At 36.4% G+C, this 19,611-nt stretch overlaps 1 protein-coding gene across 2 annotated transcripts in view; it reads right to left on the reverse strand.

Annotated features, from left to right (window-relative positions):
• The window catches only part of tnksa (tankyrase, TRF1-interacting ankyrin-related ADP-ribose polymerase a), a 91,230-nt gene extending 75,763 nt beyond the window's left edge, over positions 1-15,467 (reverse strand). Inside the window, exons 1-3 of one of the 2 annotated variants that reach the window (XM_052588963.1) lie at positions 14,941-15,467; positions 12,798-13,022; positions 2,339-2,434 (exon numbers count right to left, since the gene is read on the reverse strand). In XM_052588963.1, the coding sequence (XP_052444923.1) occupies positions 2,339-2,434; positions 12,798-13,022; positions 14,941-15,421 (802 nt within the window). In that variant the 5' untranslated portion in view covers positions 15,422-15,467. The remainder of the gene's footprint in view (positions 1-2,338; positions 2,435-12,797; positions 13,023-14,940) is intronic. The other variant, XM_052588964.1, reaches the window with a different exon arrangement.
• Between the last annotated feature and the right edge of the window lie 4,144 nt (positions 15,468-19,611).

Here is a 19,611-nt window from a genome sequence, read left to right on the forward strand (position 1 = left end):
CAGCTAATTCACAACGTAATTTGTGCAAGCAACATTCAAATTAGCAAAACCAACGTGAGAGGAGAGAAACTAGCATCGAGCAAATAAACAAAAAATGTGAATCGATCCACATTGCTCAGCTTCTAAGTCAATATTTCAGTTAGTAATTAGGGCTTAGGTTGGTAAAAAAAAAAAAAAAAATGAAAAGGCTGGATTTTGTGTACTCAGGTGCAATATAGCTAGCCAACTACGATTAAGAATGAAATGAACACCGCTCTTCAATATTTCTAGACATACGATGGGAGGCTCGAGAGGCAGGGTCAGGTAGCCAGGCAGGAAAAGCAGATCTATAACAATTATCTGAAATACTCGAGAGACTGGGGCTCTGCCTCCTACTCTATTTATACACGCAAAACCAAACACATCACCTCTGTCACTCACACCAGGAGCTGCCATTTATACCGTTCACATTATTTCTGATTTGTTAGACTAAGAAGTGGATCAAAAAACAGATTTTCACAGCAAATCTCATAATTTACATATAATTTCTAATGCATGCACTTTGAGTGATTCTATACCATAAGCACACTCCTTGAAATGCTATGCCCTGGAACCATCATTTTTATGGCTTTCCATAAAAAATCTTAATGTGAAGAATATTTTAATACTCTAAATAAATAAAATTTTTCCACTATAAAGAACCTTTTGTGCAATGGAAAGGTTCCATGGATGTTAAAGGTTCTTCATGGAACCACAAATGTGTTCGTGGAGAACATATTAATAATCTATAGTACCTTTTTTCCACTATAAAGACATTTTGGGGTTCCCCAAATAACCTTTTTTTTTATTTTAAAGAAATTGTTTTTTCTTTATGTTTAACATACTAATCTAAAGAACCTCTTGTGCAATGAAAAGGTTCCACAACTGTTAAAGTTTTTCTAGGAACCTCAGAGCTCAATAAAGAACCTTCAATACCACTTGAATAAGCCTTCTGATTCTTTTGATTTTGCTTTCTGAGATCTGATGTATATTTAATTACAGAATTATTTTCTGAATACATGATGTGAGAAATGAAGAACAACTGTTATGCGGCCAGCTATTGTATCAATGTATAATGTTCTTCAATCAAGATTATTCAGAAACAGAACGTTTTATAATGCATCACTGCTGCAGTGTTTCTGTGAGAGCTGAAGAGTGAAGTTTTACTACTATAATAATTGTATTGTCAGTTTGGAGAATTACTCTGCTGACGAAATGCTTTCTACAACCCTTATAACTGATGTATTTACCAAACAGGAAATGATGCAACTAACTGTAAACACAATCAGAATGTGTCTAAGAGGACCATGTAATAGATCAGTACAGCCTGAATATACTTGAATCTCTTCTCCAAACAATACAAAGTGCGGGGCTAAGTGTAGTGATTATTTTATCAAATTTGTTGACCAATGGAGATTTTACTAAGTTGTGATATGCTGGTTCAATATTTATGTGTAAAAGTGGTGTAAAAAAAAAAAAAAAAAAAACATGGTGTAATAGCTAAATATAATTTTGCAATATATAAATCTATTTAAATAAAAATATTTATACATTTCAAAAGTGGTGAAATTTAAGTGAACCATTTCAACCAAACAGCCAAGTAATTTCAATTTTTAAACTGAACAATAAATAGCATAATTCACACTATGCCTTCCACACTGTTTTTTATTAGAAAACAAAAATTTGCTCAAATTTGTGGAGATTTAAAGAAAAATAGTTTTACACAATATTTTACTCAAAATATAAAATCAATAAATCTGTGCAAAGTAAAATTATGAACAAATTGGGAAGATTCTAATAGTCGTCCAAGTGAACACTGTATATTGGATGATGTGATAATCTTAATAAACAGTCATAATTATCAACAAACACTTTTTACAAATACACAGACAAACGTCAACAAATTGTTGAATCAAGTCACAACACAGAAACGAATCATACATAACTCTAAAAATCTTTCGCAAATGAAGCTTATTCACACTAAGCTCTCGAAAGAAAGACGCAAAACTATTAATAAACAGCATTAAATTCCTCAAAACGTATCTTTATTTTAAAATCATCGCAAATAAATCCTGGATATTCTATATAGTCACCCATCCCTAAAACGGAGAGAGCGCACACAGGCAGAGAAGCGCTCAAGGAAAACAACAGTCTCACTTTACACAAGCACACCGAACGTGGAAATACTGATGCATAACACTGCTCCATTTCAAAGCTGTGCAGACGTAGTATCAGACAGGAACAAACTGCAGATGATCAAAGACAATAACACTGATGAAACAAAGAAAGAAAAAGGAGAAGACAAGGTTGCAGCACTCACCGGTGAGAACAGCTTTAGCGGACGGGTCAGCCAGGTCCAGGGCAGACTTGCCGTCAGTGTTGCGGATGTTGGGATCGGCGCCGTGCTGGAGCAGAACTGTGCAGGGGAAACACAAGCAGTATCGTAACTCAGGCAAGCAGAGGCTGCTGCTGGGGCCGTTCGGCATGGTGGAGACATAAACACACATCGCGCACCAGCGCGCTAGGAGCAGCAGCGAAAACAGCCCACACAGAAACACACACACTGTAGAGAGACCGGGGAAAAAAGCCCATGTTACTGAGAGAGAGTCCGACTCTGGGCATGTGACAGGAACTCGGGTACGAGAGTGGAATATCAAAGCATGTCTTCTGATCCTCACCACAGCCCCCTGAGAGAAAGGAACAGAAATGGAGAGAGCCGCTCGCTGGCGCTCTGCTACTGAGACCCAAGTAACACAGAGCACCTAGAGCAAGCAGCGTCTATCAACTGTCTCCAATCCTCCCCTCTCTCTCTCTCTCTCTCTGTACAATAACGTACGTGTGTACACAAGCTAACGTACTCAACCCCTCCTTTCCCCACTCTGTCTATTTCACTACCCTCCACAGTAACACTTCCACACATCTTTACTCACTACAGTTCATCAGAGAGGAATTCTTTTAAAAATCATTGGGAACATCCAGGAGCTTGGAACTAGTGAGGTTTCAAAATCAACTACTTGACTTCTGGAAGACTTGCATAGTTAGGTTGATTTTGGGTTCACCTGCACGCAATTTTCTATTTATTTTACCAGGGAAAAATGTACATGGAGGTATTTCTTTTACACAATACTCATTTTGCATTCCAAACCCGTTATCTTAAAGACATCGAATTTGTTTACTTAAAGTTCACCCAAAAATGACATTTGTGTAATCATTTACATTACCGATATGGGTTTTTCTGGGCCGATACTGATACCGATATAAGGAAGTAATGTGGTGAGTTTTTACACAATTTAACAAACTTTATTATCCAAAATGGGCCTGACATCAGTGCACTGAACAATAATGTCCAAGTTTATTCAATTCAATTCCTTGAATTCAATTCAATTCCTTGAATTCAATTCAATTCCTTGAATTCAATTCAATTCCATTCAGCTTTATTCTGTTGAAGTTTATTTCATTTATTATTTATTGTTTTTATTATTGTTGTTTATTTATTATTTTTTGGAATCACGCTACTGTTTTCACACACAGACGAAACTTACGAGAAAATTGTGAACTGTGACATAATATACCTCTAAGTAAATACAATATAAATTCACGTCTTGCGGCACACTTTAATGCCTTTGAATGTAACGTAATCATGGCAGAATTAAATTTGAAGTCCACTTTGCAGGGCACTTAAAGGTCAAATAAGACAACGCTTGAATGCTGACCGAACAAGAGTCCTCCTTACTGAAGTGAAACTGTTGACTCTCACAAACACGCCGGAAGATCTCCAACAAATTCTGGGAATCCCTTCAGCTCGAGGATCCCTCTCGGTAGCCACCATCCGCACAATGATAGCCCCTTGGGATCGCAAGAACGGTCGGCACAGAAACCGCGAATTTAACCACCCATAAAAGGTATCCCCGAATTAGGTGCAGATTAACCGCGCAATTACAGAGATATGGCCGTTCAATGGTTTTCCATAGACTTAAAGGGATAGTTCAACCAAAAATAAAAAATGTATGTTTATCTGCTAACCCCCAGGGCATCCAAGATGCATGTGACTTTGTTTCTTCCATAGAACACAAACAAAGATTTTTAAGTCAAACCATTCCAGTCTATCATTCTTATAATGCAAGTAGATAGGAATTAAGGCTAAAACGTACAATAAAACTGAATTGTCTAAACTGTATGAGCCCCTCCACAAAACACAGCCTGCCATGTAGCGTCGTCGTCTTCTTTCTTTACAGCGGATCGCAGTCTTGTAAGTGCATTACCGCCACCTATTTCTCAAATGGACCATTGACATTCTATCTACAATCTTAATTAGGAGTATCAATGGTCCATTTGAGAGAAATGTGGCGATAATGCACTTTCAAGTCTTGACTTCTCTCTCTCAAAAAAAAAAAAATCATACTCAAAAACATGTGAATGACAGTATAGCTGATCATCACGCTGGGATCGGCTTATACAACAAAACATAAGCTTTACAAGAAAGCACTAGAATAAAATATTTAAAGCTTGTGAAAAAACAGCTGTTTTGTTTGGATGTGGCCGTGAATCCTGGCAGAGAAGCTTGAACCTAAAAAAGAAGAGTAATCTTGCGTTGCGTGAGTATGATTGTGATGCTACTGCTATGCCAGTGACTCATAGGTCATATATTTCTCATCAGAAAAACAGTTTTGACAAGCATTAAACCCGTGTGAAATACACCACTGCATCAAGGGAGGACTTGATGTGGAAAAACACGGGCTGAGAAAAACAGTTTAGCTAAGTGGGAAGATACAGCTACTATCAACCCTCTCAGACAAATTAATATGCACTAAAGGTCCCATAGAGACCACATTTGCATACACTGGTGTCATGAAAGCACTTGAGTGGTGGGCTGCTGTGGGGCAGGTGGGAACAGAGGGTTGGAAGTGTTGACTGCGATGGGGTGATTAAAATTCGTTGGCGTGCTTATGATAGCTTGCCTATCCATCAGGCGACAGGCATCAAGGGGACATCATTGTAACCTCTGCGCTCCAGGCGGCCCCCCTCCCTACAAGATGAATCTACGTTGTCTGCATGCCTACCCATAGGCTACTGAAGTGTCAATGAAACAATGCACATTTTTTTGTCTATAAACTTTTTATTTGTGTATTTATTCTGGTACTTTCCAGAGAGCATAAATGTCAGTACGATACAGCTGTTCTAATATTATAATAAAGAAAAGAGCCTTGCTGCAAAGGAAACAGGTGACTTTACATAGGCCTAGTTCAGTTAACGCTGCTTTGTGCCAATTTAAAATTTCTGGTAAAATGCACAATGCCAACCCAAGCTAAATTACACCTGCTCAGACTAGGGGTGGGCACTATACCAGTATGAAAGTGACTATGATATGTATTTTGCTATACCGTGGATAGTGTTATATATTCATGAATCCGAATTTGCATTTATATGGTTCAATTTGGTACACTGTGCAAATTTTAACACAATTGACATTAAAGAGTTGAGGCTGGACGTTTTTATCATTTGTGTGCAACGCTATACTACACAGGCATTAGTAATCAAGAACACAGAGCATCACAAAAGACCAAACTAATAGAGTCTAATAGGGCTGTCACTTTTGTGAAAAATCATTTTCGATATTTAAGACATAAGCGTTCATTGAATCGATTGTAAAATCGATTTTCCATGTCTAAAAAAAATGTTTCCTTTTTCAACGTCAAATAACGGACGAATGCAAAGAGAGTGCTGGAAACGCAAGTCAGCGATATATTCCTTATTTATTGGCATGAAGTTTCTTGCAGAACAGCAACAGGAGTGCAACATTCTCGAAAAAATTTATATGCAGAGGGGACGGCTGCCATAACAAAAGAAAAACATCACTGCAGGCTTCAACCCAGCTGCATTTATGATTTAGGCAATTCAAAAATCTCCAAGATTATTTTAAATAATGATTCAATCCATTTCAAACAGCTGTTAACTTTAAATGGACTTGAGAACAGGCCATGTGTGTTTTTTTTATTGAACGTAACCGACACTTAGGCTAGACGGCACTAGGCAGGCTTAAGGAAATGCAGGCTAGGACCATTACAAATTTATTGGACAGGAAAACAAGTCGATCAACATTTTGGGGTCCAGAGCAGAGCATTTTTTATTCACTGTATGTCCAGCTGTTGAGAAGACGTGCTCCGATCGCACTGATGTCCCAGGGACACTCAGGTACAGCTGCGCAAGGTGGGGGTATTACCGGTCAGCTTGCAATGGTCCTTTTCATAACTCAGAATCTCCTGTAACTAGATGCGCAAATGAGGCAAATTCGCGTCTACCAAGCTGCGAGACCTCCAGACAGGCGCCTCTTTACATTGACTTAACATTGAAATAATTTGCGCCAGACGCTATATTCGCGTTTGGTGTGAACGCAGAGAGGTCGCTTTCGACGTTACTGGGTCTTGTAGGCGCTTAAAATTGCTGGTATTTTCTGTCTAGCTTTCGCAAGGCATACTGCACTTTCGGAATTCTTTATTTTCTTTTTCTGCTTGTTTGTGTGTTTTGTTACATCTATATTTTTTAATTGTTTAATTCTTTTAAAATTAATAGTGTACATATTTGGTTAAAATCGATTCCCTATTTTCATTTTCAAAACTTTTTTTGGTTGGTCCGATCGTGCAATCGATTGCAATCGCATTGTGCAATCGATTTTCGAACTAAAAGTGACAGCCCTAGAGTGTATATCGCCTACTCTAGTGGTTCCCAAACTGACTTTACAAAAAAAAACTAAGGGATGTGCAAATAATCGAATGCTATTTTCATGCACATCTCATCAATAAAGCTGGTTCTGTGATTTCTAGGGGAGTCCCCGACTAAGGATTTTCATAGTCAAATCGCAATTTTCGAATCCTGCCAATATTCGACTAATAGTCGAATCATATGTTTGGGGGTGGGGCGAAATACATAAAAATTAAATAACATAATAACAATTACTGACGTTAACACACAGGGAAAATGTGTAATGAACACCTTGCAGATATAAATGGAGTAAATAATGTTTTATGTTTTGGTGAACTGATAGCTAACATTTAATCGGTGAAACCATAATTTGTTTTTGTTTTTGTTTTTTACAATCGTGCTCTCATTATAACGTTAGCCTAAAATGTTAGAAATGAATGTTCTGCATTTCTGTTTTGAGCTGCGCGCTCAAGAGGACTAGTAAAGTGACACATTTGATACCAAGTTTTTAATCAATTGGATTCAACCTATAATTTCATATAGAATACGCTTCGTTATTTATACAACATAATGTTAATATTAAGACTTATAGACTATTTGCAAAAAGGGCCCAAATGCACATAATATTAAGACTTATAGACTATTTGCAAAAAGGGCCCAAATGCACATGAACATATCTGCTGGGCTCTGAATGTGAACTCCTTTTGTGGACTTGTTCTTTACGAAACAATGTGCAGAAACACTGCAGCTAAACTCTAAAAATTAATAGCATTTTAGTATAATGGTCATCTCATTATAATAGTATGTATATAACAGTCCCAGTCATATTAATATTATGCATTGTGCAATATTCACCGTAGTACTACAATGAAGCGCTTGACTCAAAACCAAATGCATCTTATATCAGGTAAATAATATATCAACAATATATATACACCAGCTGAATTGTTTTTAAATCACTTGTACCCTACCTGTTCAAAAAAAAAACAGTCTCTGCCTGTCAGTTTTAAATCCCTGCCGCGAAGATGCTTCTCTGTCAGTCAGGGATTGTGGAAAGTGAAACATAAATCTATAGGGGTGGTTGGATTTATTCACGCACTTTAAAATATTAATTTGAAGCTTCTTTCTTTTCAGATTCTTACAGCTTTATCATAATAAGCTGTATATTAACTTATTGGAAGAAAACTGGTAGTTCTATGTGAAATCAGACATTTGAGCTGCCCAATATAGTCAAAATGGCATAATCAATAACACCCCGCGAATATTCGACTGTTAGATCAGTATTTGAATCAGGCTGTTCGAATCAAAGCATCGATTCATCGACTATTCATCGAAAATTCAACTAAAATGTCATGTGGTGCAACTCCCTGAAAAAGGTATTGATATTTTTGAATTAGGCCTAATAAATATATATTTAATAAAAACCTTGAACAAACTTTAAGATGTGCATACCAAATTACATTTTTAAAGTTAGCCAACATATACTTTTCTTCAAAGCTGCAGTCTTATTTTGTGTTCAAAATGTACAAAACATAATATGAGTACCTCTTGGATCCATTTTCCAAACCGTGTTTTTGGCTTATCCCAAATCATTACGGTACTCCTATAATAAGTTTTTACATTCAGACTGCTACTGGTGGAACCGCTGTGGAGTACCTGCGTGATTCATCTTAGACATAAACAGAGAGGAGTATCTCCGGCTACAATGTTCTTCCACAAGAGTCAAGACGCATGCAGTTGTGTTTATTAACCACTAGAGTGCCAAAAGTCATGGACTGCAGCTTTAAAAGAGAAGAAAATGTTCAAAGTACATTTTAACAACATGGACGATACATGTATTGAAAACAGACCATTTATTTATTTATCAAAAACAACCTTATTTGTCATTGACCCTGGAAGATGTTTTAAAAAAAATTAAGATTAAAATGAGAAAACTTTAAAAAGAAGTAATGTGTGAACAATGTTATTACTTTTTACATGACTGTTACACCACGTGACTTCTACAAACTGAAAAGTTTTTAAAAACCATATAAAACAAAGTACATTCATAGAATGTTGTAAATTCGTTTTAAACTACATTCATAATGGATTTATTTTGTTCCTTTCTTTATCATGTACAATCTTATAGGTCATTGACCCTGAAATAAACATGTGAAAATGTGTGTTTAGAATACAAATGAAAGAACCCCAGAAGCGACAGCATTAAAACAGGTGCGGAGACCTACAGTTGGTCATAAGGACCTTCTGAATAAACAACGGCTGCCGCGTGCGCAGTAATTGGTGGTTGGAGTGTGATCAGCAGAGTAAGGTAATTGCGACTGAACGCTGAGAGGGCCGATTATCTGAGAGCTTCAGAGAGAAGATGGGTGCTTGGGTTAATGCATAACCATGTACAAATCCCTTCTGTTCTAACAGCATTCAGATAGTCTCGCATACATATATCAGACACAGCCATCTCTACAAGCTGCCGTTCATTAAATTTCTTGACATACTTAGACAACAGTGAAAATGGCCATTAGTGCCAAGAGAAATCATTAGCAATTTGATCAAACCAGAAGGGAATGGAAGAAATGTCTGGCAGGGCTAGCAAACACATACACGGGCACGTACACATATTATCCAGGACTGAAGGTGTGCACTGAGGACATTTGTGATTAATCAATTTATTGATTGTTAATTTTATTTCTAGTGTGAACAATAACAGTTAGTTGCATTGGAAAATAAGAGTTGAAGGCTACAGCTCAAGGCTAAGAATGTGGGGAGATCAAACTTGTTCGGGAGCGAAGTGGAGAGGTAGAAATAAAAATTAAAACATGCCGTCACCATTATCGTCATCCATCTTTGAGGCAAGGAATGACGGCATGACCTCTAATTTCAAACTGCCCTCCTGCAGTTTTAGGCTGATGGGCACAAAAATTAATGAGTGGAGAGCAATCCTAATTAGCAGAGGGATGCTAATTATTTATTCATTATGAACAAAGGGCAAAGGTGACAACACTTGTTGGGTGTTGAAAGAATGAAGATAAGAGGGGAAAAAGCTTCTAATGGGAAAAATTGCCTAGAGCGGTTTATTGTTTATTATCTTTGTCAACTAGTAGCGAGTCATGCTTTGAGATTTAGAAAAATAAAACAAATTGGCATAAATTAAGGTACTGTAACTTTACTTGTTTAACTGCTCGTATGTTTGGGAAATTTTTATTTGGAAAGGATGCATTAAATCGATCAAGACAACGGTTGGCAACCAAAATTATTTGAGCAAAAATAGCAAATAAAGCTCAGTGTTCGGCCAAATAAGTGAAAATAAATTGTACTGAATAATGACGTGACAATATCAAATAACAATCATCTTAGACTGGAGGACACAAAATCTTTATAATGCAGCACAGGTGTCAGCAGTGTGGAAGCATTTAAAACTATCGGAGAAATATGCAATAATCATTACAAGCTCCGACAACAAGAGACTGTTTAGTATAGCATCGCATGATGAGAAGAGGAAGGGGTGATTGTTGCTGGTTTATTGTATGATGATCGAAATCGTGAAATGCCTTAAACAATTAGTAACTAAACTGCAGAATGTCATGTTTTCTAATACACGCATACATTGCATGTTTTCTTACAGCGCTCGCACGTATCTGCTTGTTAACCAGGCGTCAAAGTTCAAAGGAAAATCTGTGCTGAAACCGTGTTACTCGTCAGTTCCTCACACATTTTTTATGATTTTTTTACAAGGCATGTGACAATGCGATATGTGCAACGTATTGGTAATAAGACTGTTGTCAACAAAAAGTAGCACTGAGGTCTTCCTGTGCGTTTCCGCCAAAATAAAAGCTGAAAACTCCATCAACATGTTAGTATTGTAATTTTACTGTTGTTCTGTTAAATAAAATAAAAAGTTAGACAATAATATCGCATCGGCCGATAAGTTTTTCTGCTTGGCCAATGTGTTAAAGGGCGCACCAGACTTTTATTTTGATGGCACTAAGACAGTGACACATTCTCCCTCTTGTTTGCAGGCGTTGTTAACAGTTCTGTCTAATACAGATAGAAGTCTGTCTAATAATCAGATAGAACAGCTAAACAAAATAATTAATGTATACAAAAAGTATTATAATGATAGCTTTTATTTTATTAGCATTAGAAAGCCAAACATTATAATACTTTCTCGTTTGCTGTCAGCATTAAGCAAATACACATTTATTTCATTTAAACAAATATTTGAAAGGCTAATGAACATTTAATTTCACAAACCTTGCAAACTTAGTCGAATGCAGCTGTGAGATCTTGTGAAACGTATCCGGCATGATCGCGTGTTCCCTGCGTGATGGTCAGTCCGTGTGAATTGAATTCTTTAAACTTTAAACTTATGATGTTGAATTATGCTGCACTTATGCATTTGCACACTGTAATATTGGTAACATTGGTGTGCTGTATGTAAAATGAGTGTTACCTTGCCTTTATTTGAAAAACATGATTCCCAATGCACACAAACTTCCCAGAATACGGAGTGCCTTGTTGGTTAAAGTGTTAACTTCCTTTTATATATACATATATTTATGTATTTGTGAATAATACTTTGTCATCTAAAGTATGTTTGTTTTACACCTATATTTGTAATCCATTGTCAAATGATTTCAATTTTCGTAAATATTAATAAATAAATCGATTGGCTGTCAGCAATAAAAACTGGAACATAGCAAAAATAGTGATGTGTGGACAAAGATATCTGTCTAGTGCATGTTTACTCATTAAAAAAAAAAAAATAAATAAATAAAACCGTTCCACCATTCCATTGCATGGAAATGGAATACAGCCAAAGTGGCCATATGTTCTGTCAGAACCTAAACACATCTTCTGGTTACGGTACGTCCAAACATCCTGGTAAAGCTAAATGTTTTGGTCTTTTAGTTGCTGGCTCTATCAAAAACCAACAAAGCCTGAGGATTAAGAACAATTAGGGCGTCAACCAGAGATGACGGCAACAATGGAGACATGGAACAGAGGTTGCCTAGTGTATATTAAAGCAATGGGCAACAACAACAAAACAAACCAACTGCTGTACCTGCATCAGCATACATCTACAACATGAACTAACTTCCCTCTGAGGTCTATCTTGCAGAACATTGTGATCAATAGTGAATCAGAAATATCTCAAGGACAAAAGTTCTATTTCCAGCATGAGCTACTCCAGACTGATGTTTAAAACTGCGAGGTCTACTTGTACATGGAATGACTCAGCCTGTCTAAAGTTCTCGAAAATCATTTTTTCTGATGAGCAAGTGCAAAGATAAAAGCCAGAGAACATCTTATTCAATCTTTTCAGATTGAGAGATGTGAAATTACATGCATGTCCTGAGGCCTCTGAATTCTCCATGAGATTGTGCAGATAATTCTTATCTCAAAGTTTTTAAATTGGAATTTTCCCCCCATTTAATTGGATTATGCTGAAAATGTAGCAAGTGGCACTCTGGATAAGATTGCCATGAGCAGTAGACTAGTTTTTGAGCAAATTCAGATGCAAGCAAAAAACACACAAGCGCACGCAATACAATTCAAAATACCCTTTTCATTTTAGAAACAAACTCAGACACAAATCTGCAGCCTAAATACGTAAAACACAGAGTGGGAAGCACATCAAGCAGATTATTTCATGATCTGCGCATTGTGATGCATGAAACAGAGGTCTGAAATGTTGAACGACATTCCATCGCCGCATTATTGGCCCTCTTCACCCCTCAGATGCAATGCTACATTTCTCATGAATACCAAGCAGTAAAGATCTGATTAATGACTGAGCGCTGTGTAATAGCGTCAGTCACCGCAGCTAATCAAGAAGAATGCCACATGATTAACCCTTATTGAGAACTGTTCCTCAGGCAAAACACAGGAAAAATTAAAGTCATACATCTTCAGAATTCACTAAGGTGAGATTGTACCATTCGTCTCCTCAAACTACAAAGCTTGCAGGCGCCCCATCTGAATCCAAACCAACGTTCGCAACTCGACAGACACATTGGAGGTTGCACAAGCCAACTTTTCACATGATATACCATTGTAGAATAGACAGAAGAAGAGGAACTTACCGATGCATACATCAATTTTGCCCTTGATGGCGGCTTCATGGAGCGGAGTGTAATTCCAGTTGTCTCTAGCATTGGGATCGGCTCCTTGACAAAGCAACAAGCTGACCACCTCGGCGTGACCGAAGGAACAGGCGTTGTGCAGCGGGATCAATCCCCCATCGTCTCGTGTATGCACATTGGCCCCCGTCTGCAAGAGATGTTCCACCACATCTTTCCTTCCAAAACCTGCAAGACAAAAATCTGCTTACAACGTGCGATTCAGCCATTTCTTGCAAGAACATCATTCTACACTTGTGCTGCCGTTTTTTCCATCGACTGTCAAATCTTATCTATGATTTGAGTCATGATATGAGAACATGTTTCAACAGAAAAGTACTTTATTTTCGGTTTGGGTTACAGACTGAGAATACTACTTGATATGAAGAGGAAGGAAATAAAGCGGTGTCTAACAAAAAAGCTCAATGATGATTAATGTGTACAAGAATCATTCAATAACTTTATTGATATAAAACAGACATTATTAGCATCTTAAAAATGCAACTTCCCTTCAAGTACAAGCTTATTCCAAAAAGAAATGTATTTTTGCACATATAACGGAAAACAGGTTTCAGAAATAACACTATGTCATGTCCTGGTGTGAGTGGATCTCCCATGAAATGTCTTGGAATTTAGTGCAGTTTTCCTTGCTATGTGGACATATTTCCTACTGAAACAGGAAGCTAGGGCAGGGCATATCAAATGGCTCCTTTATTTGTTTTAAAACAGCCCATAAATCACCACACATGAACTAAAATCAACACAATTTAAAGAAGTCATCCAGTCATTTGTGATTTTTGGATAAGGACTTTTAAAAATAATTTTGTAGTGACTGCATTTCCAAAGAGCAATTTTTAGTTGAGCAGAAAATTAAGATATCGATATAGAAATGTTGACATTTCATTCATTTGGAAAATGTTGTTTTATCGTTCCAGTTTTACTATGACTGCGGAAACACTAAATAATGTTGTTATAATCATTTTTTTGGGAGTAATAGTTACATGTAATGGACATATGTAATTTAATTACAAAATAAATTTAAAGGCAATCAGTTGTAAACAAAATTTAATTAAATTAAAGTCACTTATGAAAATGTTAACAATTACAAAGGGGGTTACAAATGAATATTTTCACACACACGCACACAGATTTGATTGCTTTCTTTTTCTAAATTGCATTGGCTGCTTGAAAATATGAGACTTATTTTTTAAGATTATTAGTTTTTTTTCCCAAGCATCATTAGATGCCAGTGTTTCCTGTCATAGCCATGCAAAGATTTAATTTAGGTGCTAAAGTCTGATTTTGTAGTGACTGTGCTTTAAAATTAAATGATCATAATCTTTAAGTCAAGAAGAATTTTAAAATTTGTCAGTTATCAGTGTTGGGTACTACTGTAAGGTTAACCCTGCCAGCTTTATCAAATTTAGAAAAGTAATCAAAAAGTATTCAGTTACATTAATAAAGTACCGGCAAATGAAATAGTTTCACTTCTTATTACATTTTAAATAGGGTAACTTAAAAACTGTAACTTATTATATTTTCAAAGTGACCTTCCAAACACTGGAGATATTGTGACGATTAGATGCATATTATCTTTATAACAATGCTAGAATTTTTCTTCAGCACAAACACAACATTTACTACATTCATTTCGTGTATTAAGTGTTTTGACAGCTGTGGAGGATCACAAGCATGCGATAGTCCGGTTTCAGTTTATGGTACAATTACGCGAAGCAAAGTAACTTAAACACTAATTTTGAACATTCGAGCACAAACTGCAGCTTTAAAACAATGTTTATTACTTTTATCGATCAACTCCCGGTTCACCGCGGTTCATTCAGTCTCTATGTCGAACTTTATTCACTTTCGGCAACGCATCAAACGAAAACAAACACGAGCAGACCAATAGCTCGCAGAGTGGTTAACTTTCTACTAACCTAATATGTTGCATGATTGTCCTGTAAACTTTACTTTATTCCCCATGTCCTTTAAACCCTATCTTACTGTTTATTTAGCGACTTAAACCGACTAAGTTACCTGGCTGCTTTCCAGGTCGAAAATCGCAATATATATATATATATATATATCTTATTCGCATTTAATTTACCTGCAGCGAAGTGAAGCGGGGTGGACTTGCGCCCGGCCATGTCCTTAGCGTTTACATTGACCGAATCCACCAGCCTCTTCACCCGAGACACGTCCCCATTCCTGCAGGCCTCAAACAGCTCCCTGAAAGCCCCACTCGTCCCGCAGACGCTGCCTCCAGGACTGGCACTACCGGAGTCGGGAGTGGAGGCCGCACTACTGCCCCCGCCGGTGGTAGACGAGCTAGCGCTGCTCGAGCTGGAGCTACTGCTGCTGGTGCTGAGGAGCGGAGCGGGGACTTCAGCAGCGATATCTGGATCACCGATGCTTTCCGGCCTCTCGCCAGCCGCGGAGCCGCCGGTGTCTGAGGGGGACTCTGGAGGAGTAAGGAGACTGGGGTCGGGTCTTGGTGGGGAGGATAAGTTTTGTTGTTGTTGCTGCTGGGAAGTGCGACGAGACGTCGCCATTTTCGCACTCAAATCCCCCTCTGGCAGCGAAAACATTCGGGGAGAACTTCCGGGAAGTGTCAGAGTAAAACTTCCGCTTGCAAATTACCTAAACGGACAAATAATATTTTTTGCTATCTGTGTCTTTTTACCATGGTACCACAGTTTCAGCCAATAAAATTCAGGCGAGGCTTGGTATTATCAAAGAAATAAACAAATAAATAAATTAAATCAAACAAAAAAGACAAATAAACAGGCAGAAATATATTTTTCTGAAAATAAAACGACAAATAAATTATGTATGTTTATGTAAATTATGTATGTAAATTAAATGTTATGTAAGTAAATCTTTCTAAATGTTAAAGTCAACAGAAAGCAGAATAAAATAGTTTACTGAGGGGAAAAAAAACTAATGGTTTGCTGGGGCCTGTACCATGAAGCTAGATTATCTGGCTAGCCAGGTCATTGCAGGTTAGTTTGCACCAATCCTGGGTTTTAGGTACCATGTAAGTGGCTTGGCTTTTAGCGGCATTCATTGCCATAGTAACTTACACTCCACGCAGGTTATGTTCTGGGTTAGAGATCTCAAACTGAAGGTGTACCAATCAGATGTGAGAAAAAAAACACAGAGTGACTCCTCCAGTTTATCTTGCTCCAAATTAAAGGTCACTAATGCTGAAAAAAAAGGAAAGAGGAAGTCTGGCTTTAATGATGATTACTAAGTCATTTTATGATTTATATAATTATTGTGATTCATATTATTATTATTTATCTTTCACAAATAAGCAAATTTAGTTTAACAGTTATTATAAATTGTTTATTTTGAATAAATATTAATGTATACAGATCATGTAATATAAATAAGCTGTAGTATCAAAATATTGCACTATTTAAAAAATAAAAAATCTGACCTGTACATGTCTCTATTACTATATATTTTCATATGTATAACAAGTTTCACTTGTCACTGCACTGATAGAGCAAGATTATTTATTTTATTTATCCTCCTTTATTTTTCATATGACTTTTAAATTTGTCATATTGTTCGATGTCTTAACCTTTAGTTTTGAACATCGATGGGTCTCTTGCGAAAACTAAATCAAACTTGCTTTGTGTTGCAAGGCTCGTGATTGGCTGTTCGCCAGTGATGTCACACATACATGTGCATGCACTCCACAAACTCGGGATCAAAGCCTGAGTTGACAAAGAAAGTTGATGATCAGCATCATGGTACCAACAAAGCCAGATTGGAGAGGTTTGGTTTTGTCAACTCAAAACTAGTCCTGTAACTCTGAATTTGTTAATCTACCATCATGGTACAGGCCCCTGGTCTTCCAATCCCTGAAAAAACTTTTAAAAACAGTTTATGAGTAAAATATGTGATTCAAAAACTGAATTCAAATAGTTCTATGATCCGTCAAGCACGTAAACTGTTTGTTTTTAACAGATCAATATACTTTGTTTCCAACATCAAATGCAAAGTTTGCCTTGGATGAATAAGCAGCTGTTTAAAAAAAAAAAACTTTGTTACTCATTTCCTTGACCCTCACTGGTCAACTAAACTAGACCATCACTTATCCAAAATTGACAAAACAAAACAGCAGATTTCCCCTCAGTAACAGTCTGTTTTAACTGTTGCCAGATATTAGTGAAAGTCATGACCTTCTGAGGTCAGAGTTCCTTTTCTCAGCTGTTTGGAAATATTTGGATGTCCAGGCTGAAACACTAGCGCAGAATGGACCTGTGATTAAGTATCTAAGGTTCTGTTTGTTTGATTCCTGTTACATAATGACAATGTTTACGTGAGAATCACTGAACTCTTATCACACCGACAGTCCAACGTTACTGTTTACAAAGCGATTTGATTTTCTCCGCATGCTCAAAAGTTCTATAGTCTCAAATATAGTCAAAATATGTATATCCACAATTTTTACATTTAAATTTTAACAGATTTTTTTCAGTTAATCCTTTCTCTTAATCTGTTATGCTTATAGTGTTTTGGGGAAATTGTGTTAAATTGTTTCAAATATACACAGGATTGAATGTGCTCTGGAAGTTCTACAGCTGCTCCATTTCTGTGCACACTGCTCTGTCAATCACAGAGGTTCACAAATGAACCCCTGTAGCCCTTGTTTAAAGGATGTGCCTTTCTTTCTGCATAGGTGTCATATCATCTGTCATAAGAATCCAGTGCTATAAACATATCTGAAAATACTTTTCTAAGCGCAATACTTCAATTTATTATCGCATATGTTTCTGAACTGTATCTGAAAGAAAAAAAGATATTAGACTGCATAATCGCAAATAAATACATCACCTAGAAACATATTTTCTTTTAGACTTTGTGTATTTATGGATCTTTAGTTTCAAGCATGATCAAACATAATGCATACAGCAGCATGACCTCCATTTGACCTCTTCTTGTCACCTTTATGTACAGTTGTCTTATCTATTGATTCAGAATGAACAAGCCTTAACAGCTGTTCTCCAGTTAACCTTCTCTACAGTCTGTTTTAGTTCACTATTTCACAACCCATGATGTGCCTAAAACAGCTTCTCCTTTTCTACTGACTATGGCTGTTTTTGGCCCTATAGTGTTACTGTATCTGGAATTATCTGTGGATTTTCCGCAATATCTGTGCATCATTTGTGGCTACAGTAGGATGAGATATACCACAGTGTCCCAATGTCTCCACACTGAAACTGAGGATAATTCTGACTCCTATATATATATATATATATATATATATATATATATATATATATATATATATATATATATACGTATATATATTTCTTCAGGTTGCTTTTAATTAAATATAGAATATGTATATATTTTCTAAACTGCTATTTCAAAACTCATGCCACTTTTAAGATTTTGTGCACTTCTGAATTTCAGACTTTTTAAATGTTCCAATTTTATGTGAAATAATCCCACATTTGACATGATGGTCAATTATATATGTATATACATTTAAACACTAAGACATAATAGAGTCTTAATAAAGTCCACTATAAAGTTAAATGTATACATAAATGTATACTTTATAAATTGCCTCATTCAATAATTTTTAGCCTTAAATGTAGGGAAATAAACAGATAAAAAAAAAACACTAAGTTCCTTAAATATCACCCACGTCTCCTTTTCCACTATGAGATAAAAAGTGAATGAAGTTCCTCTTATTGACTGCATATGCAAAAACAAAGTGCTTTGTAATTGTATAATATCGACTAGATGTGCATTAGGATAACAAATAGCAAAGAGACTGATAACTGAGCTTCTGAAATACATTTTAGAGGCCTAGTCTAAGTTGACTAAATGATCCACGTGGCACAATGGGAGCAGAGAAAGGATGTTTGAACAAAACGTTGCTTTGAGGTGATGCACATAATTATGCACATGAGCAAAATACTGTATTTACCTTTTTTTTAGCTGTTGACAGACAGTAGTCAGTATTTTCTTTCATTTCATGTTTCTTTGACTTCCTCTATATGTGGCATGTTGGACACTTATTTTGAGTCAGATTGATTTATGCTAGTTATGGCCAAAAACTATGAATGTTACAATCATGGGATAAAAACAAAAAAACAACAACAACAAAAAACATCTTTTTATCTCTCAATTCAGACTTTCAGGTTTGCATTTCACATTTCTGACTTTGTTCTGATAATTCTGACTGTATACCACATTTTATCTTACAATTCTGACTTTTCTCAGAATTGTGAGTTTATATATCTCAATTCTGAGTTTATATAACGTGACTTTTTTTCTCACGACTTTCACAACTCAGACCTTTTTTTCCTATGAATTCTGAGTTTTACATCTTTTACATCTACAATTCAATTGTAAGTGTATATACTTTTCTGAAACATTTCTTCTCAGAATTCTAACTTTTTTATCTCACAATTCAGTTTTTTATATAATGATTCTGAGTTTATATTGTGCTACTATGACATTTTTCTTAGAACTGTGAGGAAAAAAGAAAGAACTGTGTTACATAAACAGGAAAAATTAAAGGAAAAAGAGCCTGAATTGTAATAAAAGGTCACATGAAACAAACTAGACAACAACCACAGATAGCAAAGGAATTGGTTACAAGAGTGCTTGTCCCCTCCAAGACAACAGTGCTGAACACATTCCTTTGCATTTCCATTCTCAATGCACATAAAATTGTTAACACAGACAATAATCCCAGAATAACTAATGAACTGAATGAACTGAAACATTATCTGCACTGGTCATAGAA

Source organism: Carassius gibelio, chromosome B21, assembly GCF_023724105.1.
Source record: "Carassius gibelio isolate Cgi1373 ecotype wild population from Czech Republic chromosome B21, carGib1.2-hapl.c, whole genome shotgun sequence".
NCBI lineage: Eukaryota > Metazoa > Chordata > Actinopteri > Cypriniformes > Cyprinidae > Carassius > Carassius gibelio.